This window comes from Phoca vitulina, unplaced genomic scaffold (assembly GCF_004348235.1).
Source record: "Phoca vitulina isolate PV1807 unplaced genomic scaffold, GSC_HSeal_1.0 scaffold21, whole genome shotgun sequence".
Taxonomy (NCBI): domain Eukaryota; kingdom Metazoa; phylum Chordata; class Mammalia; order Carnivora; family Phocidae; genus Phoca; species Phoca vitulina.
Genome location: NW_022589724.1, coordinates 7,455,840 through 7,468,472, shown reverse-complemented (window position 1 = coordinate 7,468,472; position 12,633 = coordinate 7,455,840). Strand labels below are relative to the sequence as shown.

Here is a 12,633-nt window from a genome sequence, read left to right as displayed (position 1 = left end):
AGACTAATTCTGAGAGCTATAAGCATATCTGAACCAAAAGCACTTAGTGACATTTTCATGATGCACTGATTCAGTTGGTCTTTAGAGACTACAGGGCATAATGAAAAGAGCCTGGGATTTTGGTTCAGATTATCTGTGTTCAAGTCCAGCCCCACTTCTTCTTAGCTGTGGTGCTGGGCGTATCACCTCAGGAGAGCACAAGCTCCATGAGGAAAGTGACTTCATTTTATCACTTTCTCTCTAGAGCCCAGCACAGCACCTGAACATCTGCGGAATGAGTGAGAGAGTGAAAGAACAAAGCTCTCTTAGATATGGTTTCCTCATCAGGCACTAAAGGATACTAATTACACTTTGTAGGACCGCTGTGAAGACTTAATGACACAATGGATTACAGAAAAATGCCTCATAAATATGAAGTTCTAGACAAATATTATCATTATCATTTACCTAGTCAGGCTTTTCTAATTTTCTCCATTTTTAGGGTGTTCTAGACTGAGGAAAACACTATAAATTCTTCAGTGATGCTTCGTTACCTATGGGTCAAAATCTAAACTTCTTCGCATAGCAGACAAGGACATTTGTGTTGGGGTCCCTGACTACTGGTCCAGCCTCACCGCCCCCCTCCTCACACTTCATAATACAGCAATAACCTCTAACTCCCCAAATACACCGTGACTTTTCAAGCCTCTGTGCCTTTATACATGTTTCCTTTCTCGGAAATGCTCCTGACTAAAAAAATCTTTCAGGTCTCAGTTCTACCTTTTGAAAAACATTCCTTAATTTTTCTAGGAAGATGTATTTATTCTCCCAGTGCTACCCTTTTGTTCAACATTTAGGGAGCAAAGAATAATATTTGTCCTAGATATAGACAAAGACAAATGAAAGAATCTGTCCAATGAGTTTATAATAGTTACCATGTGTATATACTTTCACTATAATTATTACCATTTTTAATTCACATTATTGGTTTTACTTATGTTTCCTCCACTAGGCTGTAAAGACAGTTCCTTGAGGGCATGTACTAAGCCTCTGTATCACTGTATGTAACAATTTAGAATGGTGCCTGACACATAATATGTGAGAATCACATATAGTGGTGAATGGGTAAATGAATAAATGACTAAGCCCCTCCTGTGCTAGGCCCTGCCTATAATATCCAAAATATCCTGTCACTCTTTTACAATATAGCAGGAGAAAATATAGCTGCTGGAGGGACTCTAAGGATCGTAAGAAAAAAGTATCCCTAGGAAGAAAGTGGGATCCCAGAAGATAAGTTGCCTTCTCTACACATACAAATTATACAGGATCCCTTCAAGATGAAAACATTCTCAGAGCTACAGCTTCTCTGAGGACACATGATTGGAATGGGAGGCACATGTTCTTATCCTTGGTGTGATGGAAAATGCTCAGTCTATGCTCAGCCAATATGCAGCACACTGAAACCTCAATTTTTTTCTTTGTTAAAAGCAAATACTTGCCTAATTTCAAAAAGTGACTGAAAGGGTCAAATTAAGTAACAGACATGAAAACTCTGTGCTTGATAAAGACATTACTCTGATAGTTATGTCCTACTGAGGCTGCCCCTGCATGGACATACTCTCACCTCTGACATACCTTTCCTAGCACGACACTCCCAGAAATTCCATTTCTTAGAATTGATCCTGTATGTATTAAAGTATATACACCTATAAACCTTTTGCATCTGTTAGGGATTTTTAAAATTATAGTATGCATGTTTTTTTCTACTTAAAGATGTCTTATATCAATCTTGGGCTTATCACGCCTCTAGAAAAAGACAAAATCCTAATTTAAACATCATGTCCATTTGATCTTTGTTATTCAGGTAACCTTTCCCCAGGCTTCCCCCAAAATACGGATGGAAAATAACGTGACATTTATTTTATAGATGAGGAAATTAAGACTTAGAAATTTGTCCAAAGTCTCAGAAAAAAATTAGTAAAAGAAGGAGGATAATATAGCTTTGTAGATATCCCTAGGCCAGGTGTCCAGATAGTTCCATATTTCCCTCTGGTTTTTCACTGGAATTCAACAGACTGGACTGAAAGTCATTAATTATTTTTTGATGGTTACTGCTGAAACAAAATCAAGTTCAGGAAAATGTATATTATCCTACTTCTAAACTTCTTGATAGATTGAGAAAATAGAAGTAAATAAAGTAAGTCAAGAGAGCATTTCCTCTTCTCCTCCTCCCTTCCTGAACTATTCAATACTAGAACTATTAGGTAAGGCAGAGCAAGAAAAGGCACATGGGTGGCCTGGTATGGGTATCAGAGCCTGAGGAAGTGATGAGGGAATCCACATGGAGGGGACACCCCCTCCATGTCCAGTGTGGGGAGTCAGAGCCCGAGCAGTCTGAGAAGTGTGTCCATAGATGGGGGCAGCACAGGGGGAGATTAGCAACATTCAAGCAGGGTGAGGACAGCAACCATGTGGGAGAGGGGACAGAAGCAACGACAGGAGATTGAACAAATAAGCAAATGTATTAAGAATAATAGGAGTCAAGTTTCTCACTGTTTGAAAAGGGAGTCACAAATAAGGAAATAAACCCTATGCTGTTTAACTGAAACATAAATTAGTTGGACTGGCAATATCTATGTAAATTCATGGATCTTGATAGATAGACGGATACAGAAATAAACACACACACACAGTCACTGAGAGGGCCTGTGTGCAACAAAACCCAAGTAGCAAAGAGCACACCTGGCATCCAAACCTTGGCTTCTAAAAGGAACCAGGACTTAGAGAAATGGCTGATTCCAGTGTTGTCGCAGGGAAATTACAAGATGAACCTAGAGCATCTTGTTCCAAAAAGCAAAAAAGTACTCAAAAAATGATGAAGACATGTCAAAAAGACATGGAAGCCATCATGAAGAGGTTCCCACTGGCCAAATAGAGAATAATTTGAGGATCAAAGTAAATAATGAAAATAAAGGGGGCTCCTGGCTGGCTCAGTCAGAAGGGCATGCGACTCTTGATCTCCGGGTTATGAGTTCAAGCCCCACATTGGGTGTAGAGATTACTAAAAAAAATATGAATTAATTTTTAAAAAAGAAAATAATGGACTATAACTTATTGAATAAAATAGGAAATCATGAGTTCATACTGATGTAAACAAATAAATTGAAAGATTGATAAGGATGTTGACAATTATTTTTTAAGAGAGAGAGAGTGCAGAAGTAGTGGAGGGGCAGAGAAGGGGTAGAGGGAGAGAGAAAATCTTAAGCAGGCTCCATGCCCACTGCAGAGCCTGATGTGGGGCCCAATCTCAGGACCCTGAAATCATGACCTGAGCTGAAATCAAGAGTCTGACTCTTCACCAACTAGGCTACCCAGGAGCCTCAGGATATTGACAATATTTACCTGGTGTTAAGGTACCTTCGGGGCACCTGGGTGGCTCAGTCAGTTGAGCTTCTGACTGATTTCGGCTCAGGTCATTATCTCATGGCTCATGAGATCAAGCCCCACAACGGGCTCTGTACTCAGCAGGGAGTCTGCATGGGATTCTCTCTCTTCCTCTGCCCCTCCCCCACACCTCATGCACGCTCTCTCTCTCAAATAAATAAGTAAATAAACCTTTAAAAAAAGATTCATACCAAATTTCTATTAGTTACAAAGGAAAAAACAGAAACTTTAGAGGGGTGAAGCTAGGATACCACTTTAATCAAGTGATCAATGTGAATATCAGCGGTAATGGGACAAATCACAACCATGCAGCACCTGATAGGATGTAATGAGAAAAACATAGAATCACTTCTGTATTATTCCTACTACAGGTGTATTACCTGAATCTAACATTAGGAAAAACCAGACAAACCTCAAATAGGGACAATTTACAAAATATCTGGCCTGTAATCTTCAAAAGCATCAAAGTCATAAAAGTTAAAAAAAAGACTATGAAATCATTCCAGACTGGAGGAAACTAAAGAGAGAAAAATTAAATACAGGAGTGCCTGGGTGGCTCAGTCAGTTAAGCGACTGACTTGATTTAGGCTCAGGTCATGATCTCAGGGTCGTTAGATCAAGTGCTGGGCTGGGCTCCACGCTCAGTGCAGTGTCTGCTTGGGATTCTCTTTCTCCCTGTCCCTTTACCCCTCCCCCCACTCACATTCTCTCTCTCTCTCCCTAAAATAAAAAAAATCTTTAAAAAAATAGAGGGAAAAAGAAATATTAAATACAACATGTGATTCTAAATCCTTTTATCATATTTTACTCTGAACTGGATCCTTTTATTATAAAGGCCATTACTGAGACAATTAGCAAAACTTGAATGGGGTTAAATAGTGATACTCTATGTGTTAACTTCCTGATTTTTTTATTAAGACAATGTAGACAATATCCTTGTTTTGGGAAAATACTAAATTATTTGAGGTTGTGGGATACACAGTCAACAACTTACTCCCAAATGGTTTAGGAAAAAATTACTTGTATTTCATTTATAACTTTCCTGAAAGTTCGAGAATGTTTCCAAAAAAATATTAGAAACAGAAAGTTAGAAGGTTGTCTTATGAGCTCTATTAGATTAGTTCATTGCTTGTTTTACGCCGGGCATTGTATTTCACACTGTTTGGCGCCATCAAGCGTTCAAAGTGATGTATGCTCACTTCAATTTGAAAACTGAAACTCCTGGTACTTTTAAATGATGAAGAATGAAACATTTAAGAGAATAAGAAAAAAGAGTTATCAACCTAATTAGGCACCCCACATCAGTAATATCAATACAACAGCAAAAGAGAAAAGCAAATTAGAAATCACAAGTGTACCCTGCTTCAAGTGAAGGACACACATGATCCTACTATAAATATAAACCTCCAGACAAGATTACAGTCTCCAGTGTGATGGTACTTTAAACACCAAAACTACAAGGCTATATATGATAAGCCCTCTGAGCATCTGTCATTCGCATCCTTTACTCAAATGCTGGTTGAGTGCTTGACTGAAAATTTCAAAAGCAATAACAAAAATACAGAATTAAAAAATTTGATACTATCCTAATGCTGTATCAATATTTTGAAACATTTTATATTTTATACTGCTTTCTCACAAAGATCAACAAAATGAGTCTGGGGAAATGCTTGCTAGGTAATGGAGTAGTCCTAATAAGTATCCTTAAAAAAAATAATTTGATTCAGATGAGCACCTTACTCTCCATACGTTTTTCCATAATTCTAGGATCTTTTCTTTGTGCCAGATGCTGTTCTAGATACTGGGGCTACAGAGGTGAATAAAGTAAGATGCCTGCCATCAATAAGTTCACATCATCTAGTAGGGGGACAAGACCTACATTCACAATTCACTGTGATAAGAGCTCTGACGGAGGCAGCAACCAGAACAAACTCCCTTAAGGCCAGAAGAGTGAGTGGTCAAGTCCAAGCACCAGGCTGCATCGCCTCTGCGTCTTGTTATTACCACGTGATAAATGAAGATCAGCGCTTGCCTATGAGAGTAGGCCCATCCGTAGATGCAGTTTGCCAGCTTTTCATCCATGAGGCTGACTGGGTATGTTTCACAGCTCCACAATTACAGATTTAAGGGGACTGGGCTGGGAAGACCCACCAGGGAGGCTGGCAGGCCTTGGTCCAGGGGAATAACACAGCCTACCAGAAAAACCTTGCATTTGCGGGTGTGGGGCACTTGGCCAGTGATGATACGGCTGGTACTTCATTTCCTCATTCCATTCCTGTCCATGTGTCTACAGTTTTCTTGGAAGGGAATCCCAGATAATAAAGGGCAAGTGGAAGGATTAGGGTACCAAAACCCCACCATAAATCTGTTTTTACTGTATTTCTGTTTCAAGTCATACCTTAGAGCTAAACCTTGATGTCTCTCAAAATCATCTTTACATCCCCAGGGTCAGGAGAGTTCCTGGGAAACAGGCTTTCAATAAATGTTTATTGAATTGAAAGCTACAGCAGCAGAATAAAGTAAAGTTCAAAAAGCACTGGTCTCTGTGTAGCATTTACCTTCAAAAACCTTCATAAACGCAAAAAATTCATATTCATTTCATTCCATGAAATCTTTTCCAAATCTACATGGTCTATCTTCTACAGCGGCTTCATCCTAACTGGGGTGCTTCAAGAACACACCACCTTTGATAAAGCATATGGTGTATCCTAACTGAAAGCAGAGGCCAGTGCTAAACCTACCAAAAGTCTATCCAAATAAAACAATGTCTCCATAAACATCACACCATTCAACTAGGGAAGAAATAGTTTCTTAAGGTTAATGTTTAATCTACTTTAGGGCACCTGAATGGCTCAGTCGGTGAAGCCCCTGCCTTCAGCTCAGGTCATGATCCCGGGATCCTGGGATTGAGTCCCGCATCAGGCTCCCTGCTCAGGAGGGAGTCTGCTTCTCCCTCTGCCCCTCCCCCTGCTCGTGCTCGCGCTCTCTCTCTCAAAAATAAATAAAAAATCTTTAATCTACTTTTAAAAAATTAAAACAATCTAGAAGAAAACAGATGAATCAAAAAAGATGTTTTCTTACCGATTTTCCGTAAGTCCCTACATTTCCTCCCCAGAAATGTTAAAAATAAACACATCTCTTTTTACAAAGTACAACACTTGATTATTTCTGACCTGAAAGAATGCTCGAGCTTCTTTATACCTACACTCAATAAACCTAGAGTGTGGTATTTCTTCTAGAAAGTGCACTGGATCTTTCGGGATGAAAACTTCTAGTCCATCAACAGTAATTTGTTGCAACTCTGGCCTGAAAACAAAAGTTAAGATTTATTACAAGGACTTAACCCAGAAAACTGGCAGCCTCTTCAAAATATACAACATAAGTAAAACAGCTAAATATCAAGCATATTTTCCTCAGTCACCTCTGAGATCACTTTTTAAGATCTACTCTCTCAGCAACTTTCAAATATACAATTCAGCACTGTTAGCTAGTCACCACACTGTACATTATATCCCCAGAACTTATTTGTAACTGGAAGTTTGTACCTTTTGACCATGTTTACTATGTAAGCATATATCCATCAACATACTTTCTCCTGTGCTTGCACTTTTTATAAATATAATCAAGAGCTGTATTATTTTATGTCTTGCTTCTGTCACTCAACATTGTAGGATTCATCTATAGTGTTACACAGAGCACTAATTCATTCACTTCCATGCTCTACAATATTTCATTGTATGAATATACAATGTTTGGCAGCATTGAAAACAATGTTGTTATGAACATTCTTATATATATTTCCTGATGCACATGTCCCTGAACTTCTTCCTGTTGAATATTTACATTTCAAAACTGATTTTTGTGAATTACATATTAGATTTAATTACTAAGTGTAAATAAAGAATAAGAATTCATGACTGGACAATAGAGGTTTCAGAACTCGTCTTTAGATCCTGAATTTACCTGTCAAAAGCTCCAGGATAACGACCAAACTGTAACTTTCGAAAAGGAACAAATTTCCTATCCATGTGTCCTTTGAGTCGTAAATGGCCATGCCAGAGGTAGTTGCCATTCCTCTCATGAAAGACCACCAAGTGGATGGCATGATTGGCCAATCTGCAGACATAGTGCAGGGGAATTTCAGTTCCAGAAAGGGAGTCTATCCCATCTAGCCGGGGATCTTTGCTCTCAATCTTTAGGCATTGAAATCCCATATTTTCAGCTATCCGGAACCAGCCTTCCTAAAACAAAAGAAACATCAAGCTTAAATATTTAAAACCAAATACTGGTAGCAAAACTAAAGTGATTCTTACACTGAATTAAGCCATACATATTTTTGCTAATCTGCTCTTTGCCCAAAGATTTCAAACTAAGGGTGGCAAGGAGGAAGGTGGTGGTGGGAGAATAAAGGAGAATACCAAAAAGGGAAACTACGTAGCTTGGTGGACATGTTCAAAGACTCCCTTTATGCAAATTAATACCAATTTCTTCCTTGAAAAGAGAATGCTCAGGTTAGTGTTCTCTGGTTAGTATCTATACTAATAATAACCATAACAAAAAATAAACACCTAAAATGAATGGATTTAGAAAAATAAAAAGTAGCAGGGAGCAAACAACTAAACAAAAACCAAAAAACATGAAAATCTACAGAGCGAAAAAGACAAAACTGCACCCATGAAACAAGAATCCTATTATAAGAGTACACAAAATTTTTAGAAAAATATAAAATTTTTGAGCAAGAATATGAAGAAAATCAATGACATTGTTAAAGATTTTGCCTAAAAGTAGAACAGTTAGAAAAAAGAGATGAAAAATCATTGAGCAAAGATAAGAAAATGAGAGAATTCTGGAAGTCCAACATCCCAGTAATAAAATGGTCTTTCTTTCAGAAAGAAAAAACACTTTTAATTAATACTATCCTGGGGGGAGGGGAGTCCTACTTAAATCAATAACACAAGAAAAAGAAATAAGGTCTAAGGGTTGGAAAGGAAGAGACTAAAATGTCTTTTTGTGCAGAAAATACAACCATCTACATTCAAAGAAAGAGAAAAAGAAAGAGAGGGGGAATGGGAATGAGGAAAGGAGAATGGGAGGAAGAAACTTTGGAGTTTATCTATACAGTGCAGAGTTCAGAACAGTAGCTGGGAAATAGCATCAATACACAAAAATCAACAGCATTCTCATTACCTATAACAATGAATTGGAGAAGGAAGAGGAAAAATATCCACATTATCCACCGCCCCCACCCCTCACACACAAACATACACACACACCCCACACACAAAACTATAAGGTAGCATGGAATAAATCTTATCAAAAATGTGTAAAATATGGAGCACCTGAGTGGCTCAGCTGGTCAAGTGTCTGCCTCTTGGTTTTGGCTCAGGTTATGATCTTAGGGTTGTGGGATTGAGGCCCACGTTGGGCTCCACACTCAGTGCAGAGTCTCCTTGAGATGCTCTCTTTCCCTCTCCCTCTGCCCCTCCCTCCACTTGTGCGTGCTCTCACGATAAATAAATAAATAAATAAATAAATAAATAAAATCTTTTTTAAAAATGTACAAAATCTGTTAGAAAAATTACAATATTCTGTTAAAGCTCATTAAAGGACACCTGAATGAAAGGAGGTATATTTATGTTCATGGTTAAAAAATCTTAGTATTTTAACAATGTCAAGAAACCTCTCATGTTTTTGCTTTCTCAGACTAGCCTGGATAATGAAAGACACATGGCCCAGGCACCTCCACTGCCCATCTGACAGCCAGCCATCCTGAAGAAGTAGAGCTGCCTAGCTGACTAGAAACTGAGCTTAGCTGAGATCAGAAGAACTGCCCAGCTAAATGCTACCCAAATCATTGTCACAGAATCATGAGCTACACAAATGGTTGTCATTTAAGCCACTACATTTTAGGGTGATTTGTTACACAGTAGAAGCTAACTGCTATATAAGTCAAATTAGAAATCAAATATGCAGGTAAAAAGAAACATTTTCAGATATGCAAGGTTTCAACCTCCCATTCACACTTTCTCTGAAGGGAATTCCTAAAATGTTGTGAAGGGGAGTTACAGAACAGTATCTGCACAGCAGATCAGTCTGTATTAAGGCAAAAAGACCCAGAGTTCTAGGAGGGATGTCTCCAAGGGCAAAAAAGTGGAACTGAGAGATTACCCAGTATGTTAGATCCTATTGGCAGTGTCATGTTTCTGTTACAGAGTTTATATACAGATTATTAATAGATACATAGAAAACTAGTTAACAGAAAAGGAGGAAAAAAGAGCAACTAATGAATTGTTGAACACAACAAAAACTTACGATGTACTATATGTTGGCAAGCTGAACATAATGGAAAATAAAAATAAAAAAAGAGTTGCATGAGAAAAGGAATATAATGAGATTAAATGAGGTAGCATCCAAGTGATTATATGTTCATAAGGTCAACACTACTGGTTTAATACAAAATGTGATATAGTCATTTTAGGATGATGATGGCAGAAGAGATTGTGTGTGTATATAGGAAGACAAAATAGATATGAGCTAAATTCTCATAATTTATAAACTAAATTAGAAATATTAAAATATGAAAATTTTATAATTAAAATATGAAATATTAACATGAAATATTTTATGAAATATCAAATATGGAATATTAAAAATAGAAGCGGAAACATTTCATTTATAAATGAGAAAATAAACAAGGTAGAAAGAGTTGAGAGTGGTTGACTCTAGGAGTAGAAATAAGGGATGAGGAGAGAAGAGCAGATACTGCTCTTTTTCCTTATGAGTTCTGTATTACTATCTGACTTTTAAAACTTAGGACTGGTATTATTTTAATTAAAAATATAAAAATTAAAATACCACATCCTAACTTCTCCACAAGTTTAAATATTTTAAAAATATAAAATTGGGAAGAAAGAAAAAATATGCCAACAAAAATCATGTACTTACATGTACACTTTGTCTGTCTCATCACTTGTATCACTGCCTGGAAAAAACCAACTGTAGGCCAGAAAAAAGTCAAAGCTCAGTCTCTTGGCCCTGTGTAAGAGCCCGGGGCAATCAAGGAAGCGTGCCACTTCTACTGCCTTCCCGTCGCCACCCTGGAGCACAAGCTTACCTACCAGGGGTCAACACACCCAGAACAGGTCCCACTGCACAGCTGGTGCACATCCATCACAGGTGGCTGGCTAACTACTTAAGTTCATTTAATCTAATGCTGATTTTCTCACCCTTATTTGAATAACTCCTCAGAATGAAAAACAGTGAAACTGGGTAGTTAGAGGTATTCCAAAAAAAGAAGTAAGCAAATTTTTGGCATGTTTGGTCGACTCTTGCTTGTAACCATTAAACAGGATGGAAATATAAGTTTGAATTTTTGGATACACTTAAGCAGCCCTCCATTTGAGTACCAAACAAGTACTGCACCCCTACAGAATGGAAAGAGTAGTGCTATAGACTAGTGATATTGCCCTCACATACCTTATGTGGCAGATACTGAATATTCATTACCAGATCCCTTCCTACTTGCCTGCCTACACTGATGGAAATCCTAAATACCTGTCTTTTTAGCTCCCTTTACAACAAGAAGACATATGAGTCTAATTCTGGACAGTGAGTATAAGCAGTTTATCAGAGCTTTTGAGAAAAATTTTTGCTTCAAAGAATGAATAGCGTCACCATCCCTTCCTCTCATATTCCTGCCTTAAACATGGATATGATGCGTGGGAACTATGACAGCTATCTTGTAATGACGAGAAAAATGAAGAAAGAACTTCAGTGATGCCATCCTGACATCAGTGGGCAGCTGAACTAATACCAATGGCACCAATCTTTCAACCGCTTGTTACACAAGAAAAATAAGTCCCCTATTTGCTTAAGCCACTATTAAGTGTCTTCTGTTACTTATTGCTGAAAATATTCCCAATACAATTTATAAAAAGCTTTAAAGATTTTTGAAATGTTTTACTTTTCAAACTGGTTTAACCCCACACTATTTTGCAAAAGACACATTCTGTTATCTGAAAGTGAATCATCTTACCTCATTCTTCCACAGGTGATACCGCAGTGCAAACGCAGTAAAGTCTCTTGGAACACAGAAAAACTTGCATTCTGAAGTGGAGCCATGAGAAGTATTTTTGACTTGTTCAAAGTCTTTATTAATCAATTCCAGAATCAAAGGATCAATAAGGAACACTGGTACATTTTGGCTGGATGTTAGCATAATAAATTTTTTAACTGCACGCTGTTTGAGAGGAAAAGAATCCCCTTAATTCTTCTAAACCAATACAACAATCTACCTTATTAAATTTTTATTCATTAATTTTATAAGAATATATATGTTTCACTCAGTAGATTCATAATATAAGGTAAAATATGCTATAGCAAAAACATATGCAACACACTATAGAGAATAGTAAGCTACTAATTAACTGTACATCCAAAGAATAACAAAATCTTCACAGAGGAAGTCGTATCTGAAATGAAAACTCTGGGCTTACAAATTATTCCCTAGGTATTAACTAAATCTTTTTGAGCCAAAGTGGGAGAGGAAATACCAGATGTCAGTTTTTAAAAACTGGTCATGTCAACCTTTTCAAAATCAAAAATCAATTGTATGGCCACTTTTCTTCGTATTTGTAATACTGCTTAATAATTTTTCTAAGCAAAAGATTCAAACTAAAATATATTGCCTGCTTGAGTATTCCCATATATAGTTTGATTTTCTAGTAATAATGTAATATTTTAAAATACAATTCTTTTGGGCAGTAAGTAGAGTCCCCTACTGAAAATGTAAATTTCAAAATTAGAATAGAAACACAATAATCACACTCAAGAGTAACTAACACCAAAGAGCAGCAAAGATAAATAGAATAACTGGTGTATATCACTGCTTAAAAACATACTTCAATGAAAGTAATAATCATTTCAAAGGGATGTACGCCATCAAAAAGGTGCCTCATAGAATTAAGGGTAAACTCTTATTCACAAAATCTGAAGAAATACGTAAAATATATACAAGATATAAATAGATAGGATATTAAGAATTTTAAGGATAGAAAAAATGACCATAAAAGACCCTCTTTTTTTTTTTTTTTTTTAAAGATTTTATTTACTTGACAGAGAGAGACACAGTGAGAGAGGGAACACAAGCAGGGGGTGTGGGAGAGGGAGAAGTAGGCCTCCCATGGAGCAGGGAGCCCGATGCAGGGCTTG

General features: G+C 37.3%; 1 protein-coding gene across 7 annotated transcripts in view; it reads right to left on the bottom strand.

The window, feature by feature from the left end:
• The window catches only part of FKTN (fukutin), an 80,967-nt gene that overhangs the window by 49,153 nt on the left and 19,181 nt on the right, over positions 1 to 12,633 (bottom strand). For 6 of the 7 annotated variants that reach the window (XR_004301123.1, XM_032418367.1, XM_032418369.1 and 3 more), the window contains 3 exons: positions 11,459 to 11,662; positions 7,387 to 7,664; positions 6,597 to 6,729 (listed from right to left, as the gene is read on the bottom strand). Coding sequence is in view for 6 of the 7 variants with exons in the window: in XM_032418367.1 (XP_032274258.1) it covers positions 6,597 to 6,729; positions 7,387 to 7,664; positions 11,459 to 11,662 (615 nt within the window). In the remaining variant the exon portion in view is untranslated. The remainder of the gene's footprint in view (positions 1 to 6,596; positions 6,730 to 7,386; positions 7,665 to 11,458; positions 11,663 to 12,633) is intronic. The other variant, XM_032418370.1, reaches the window with a different exon arrangement.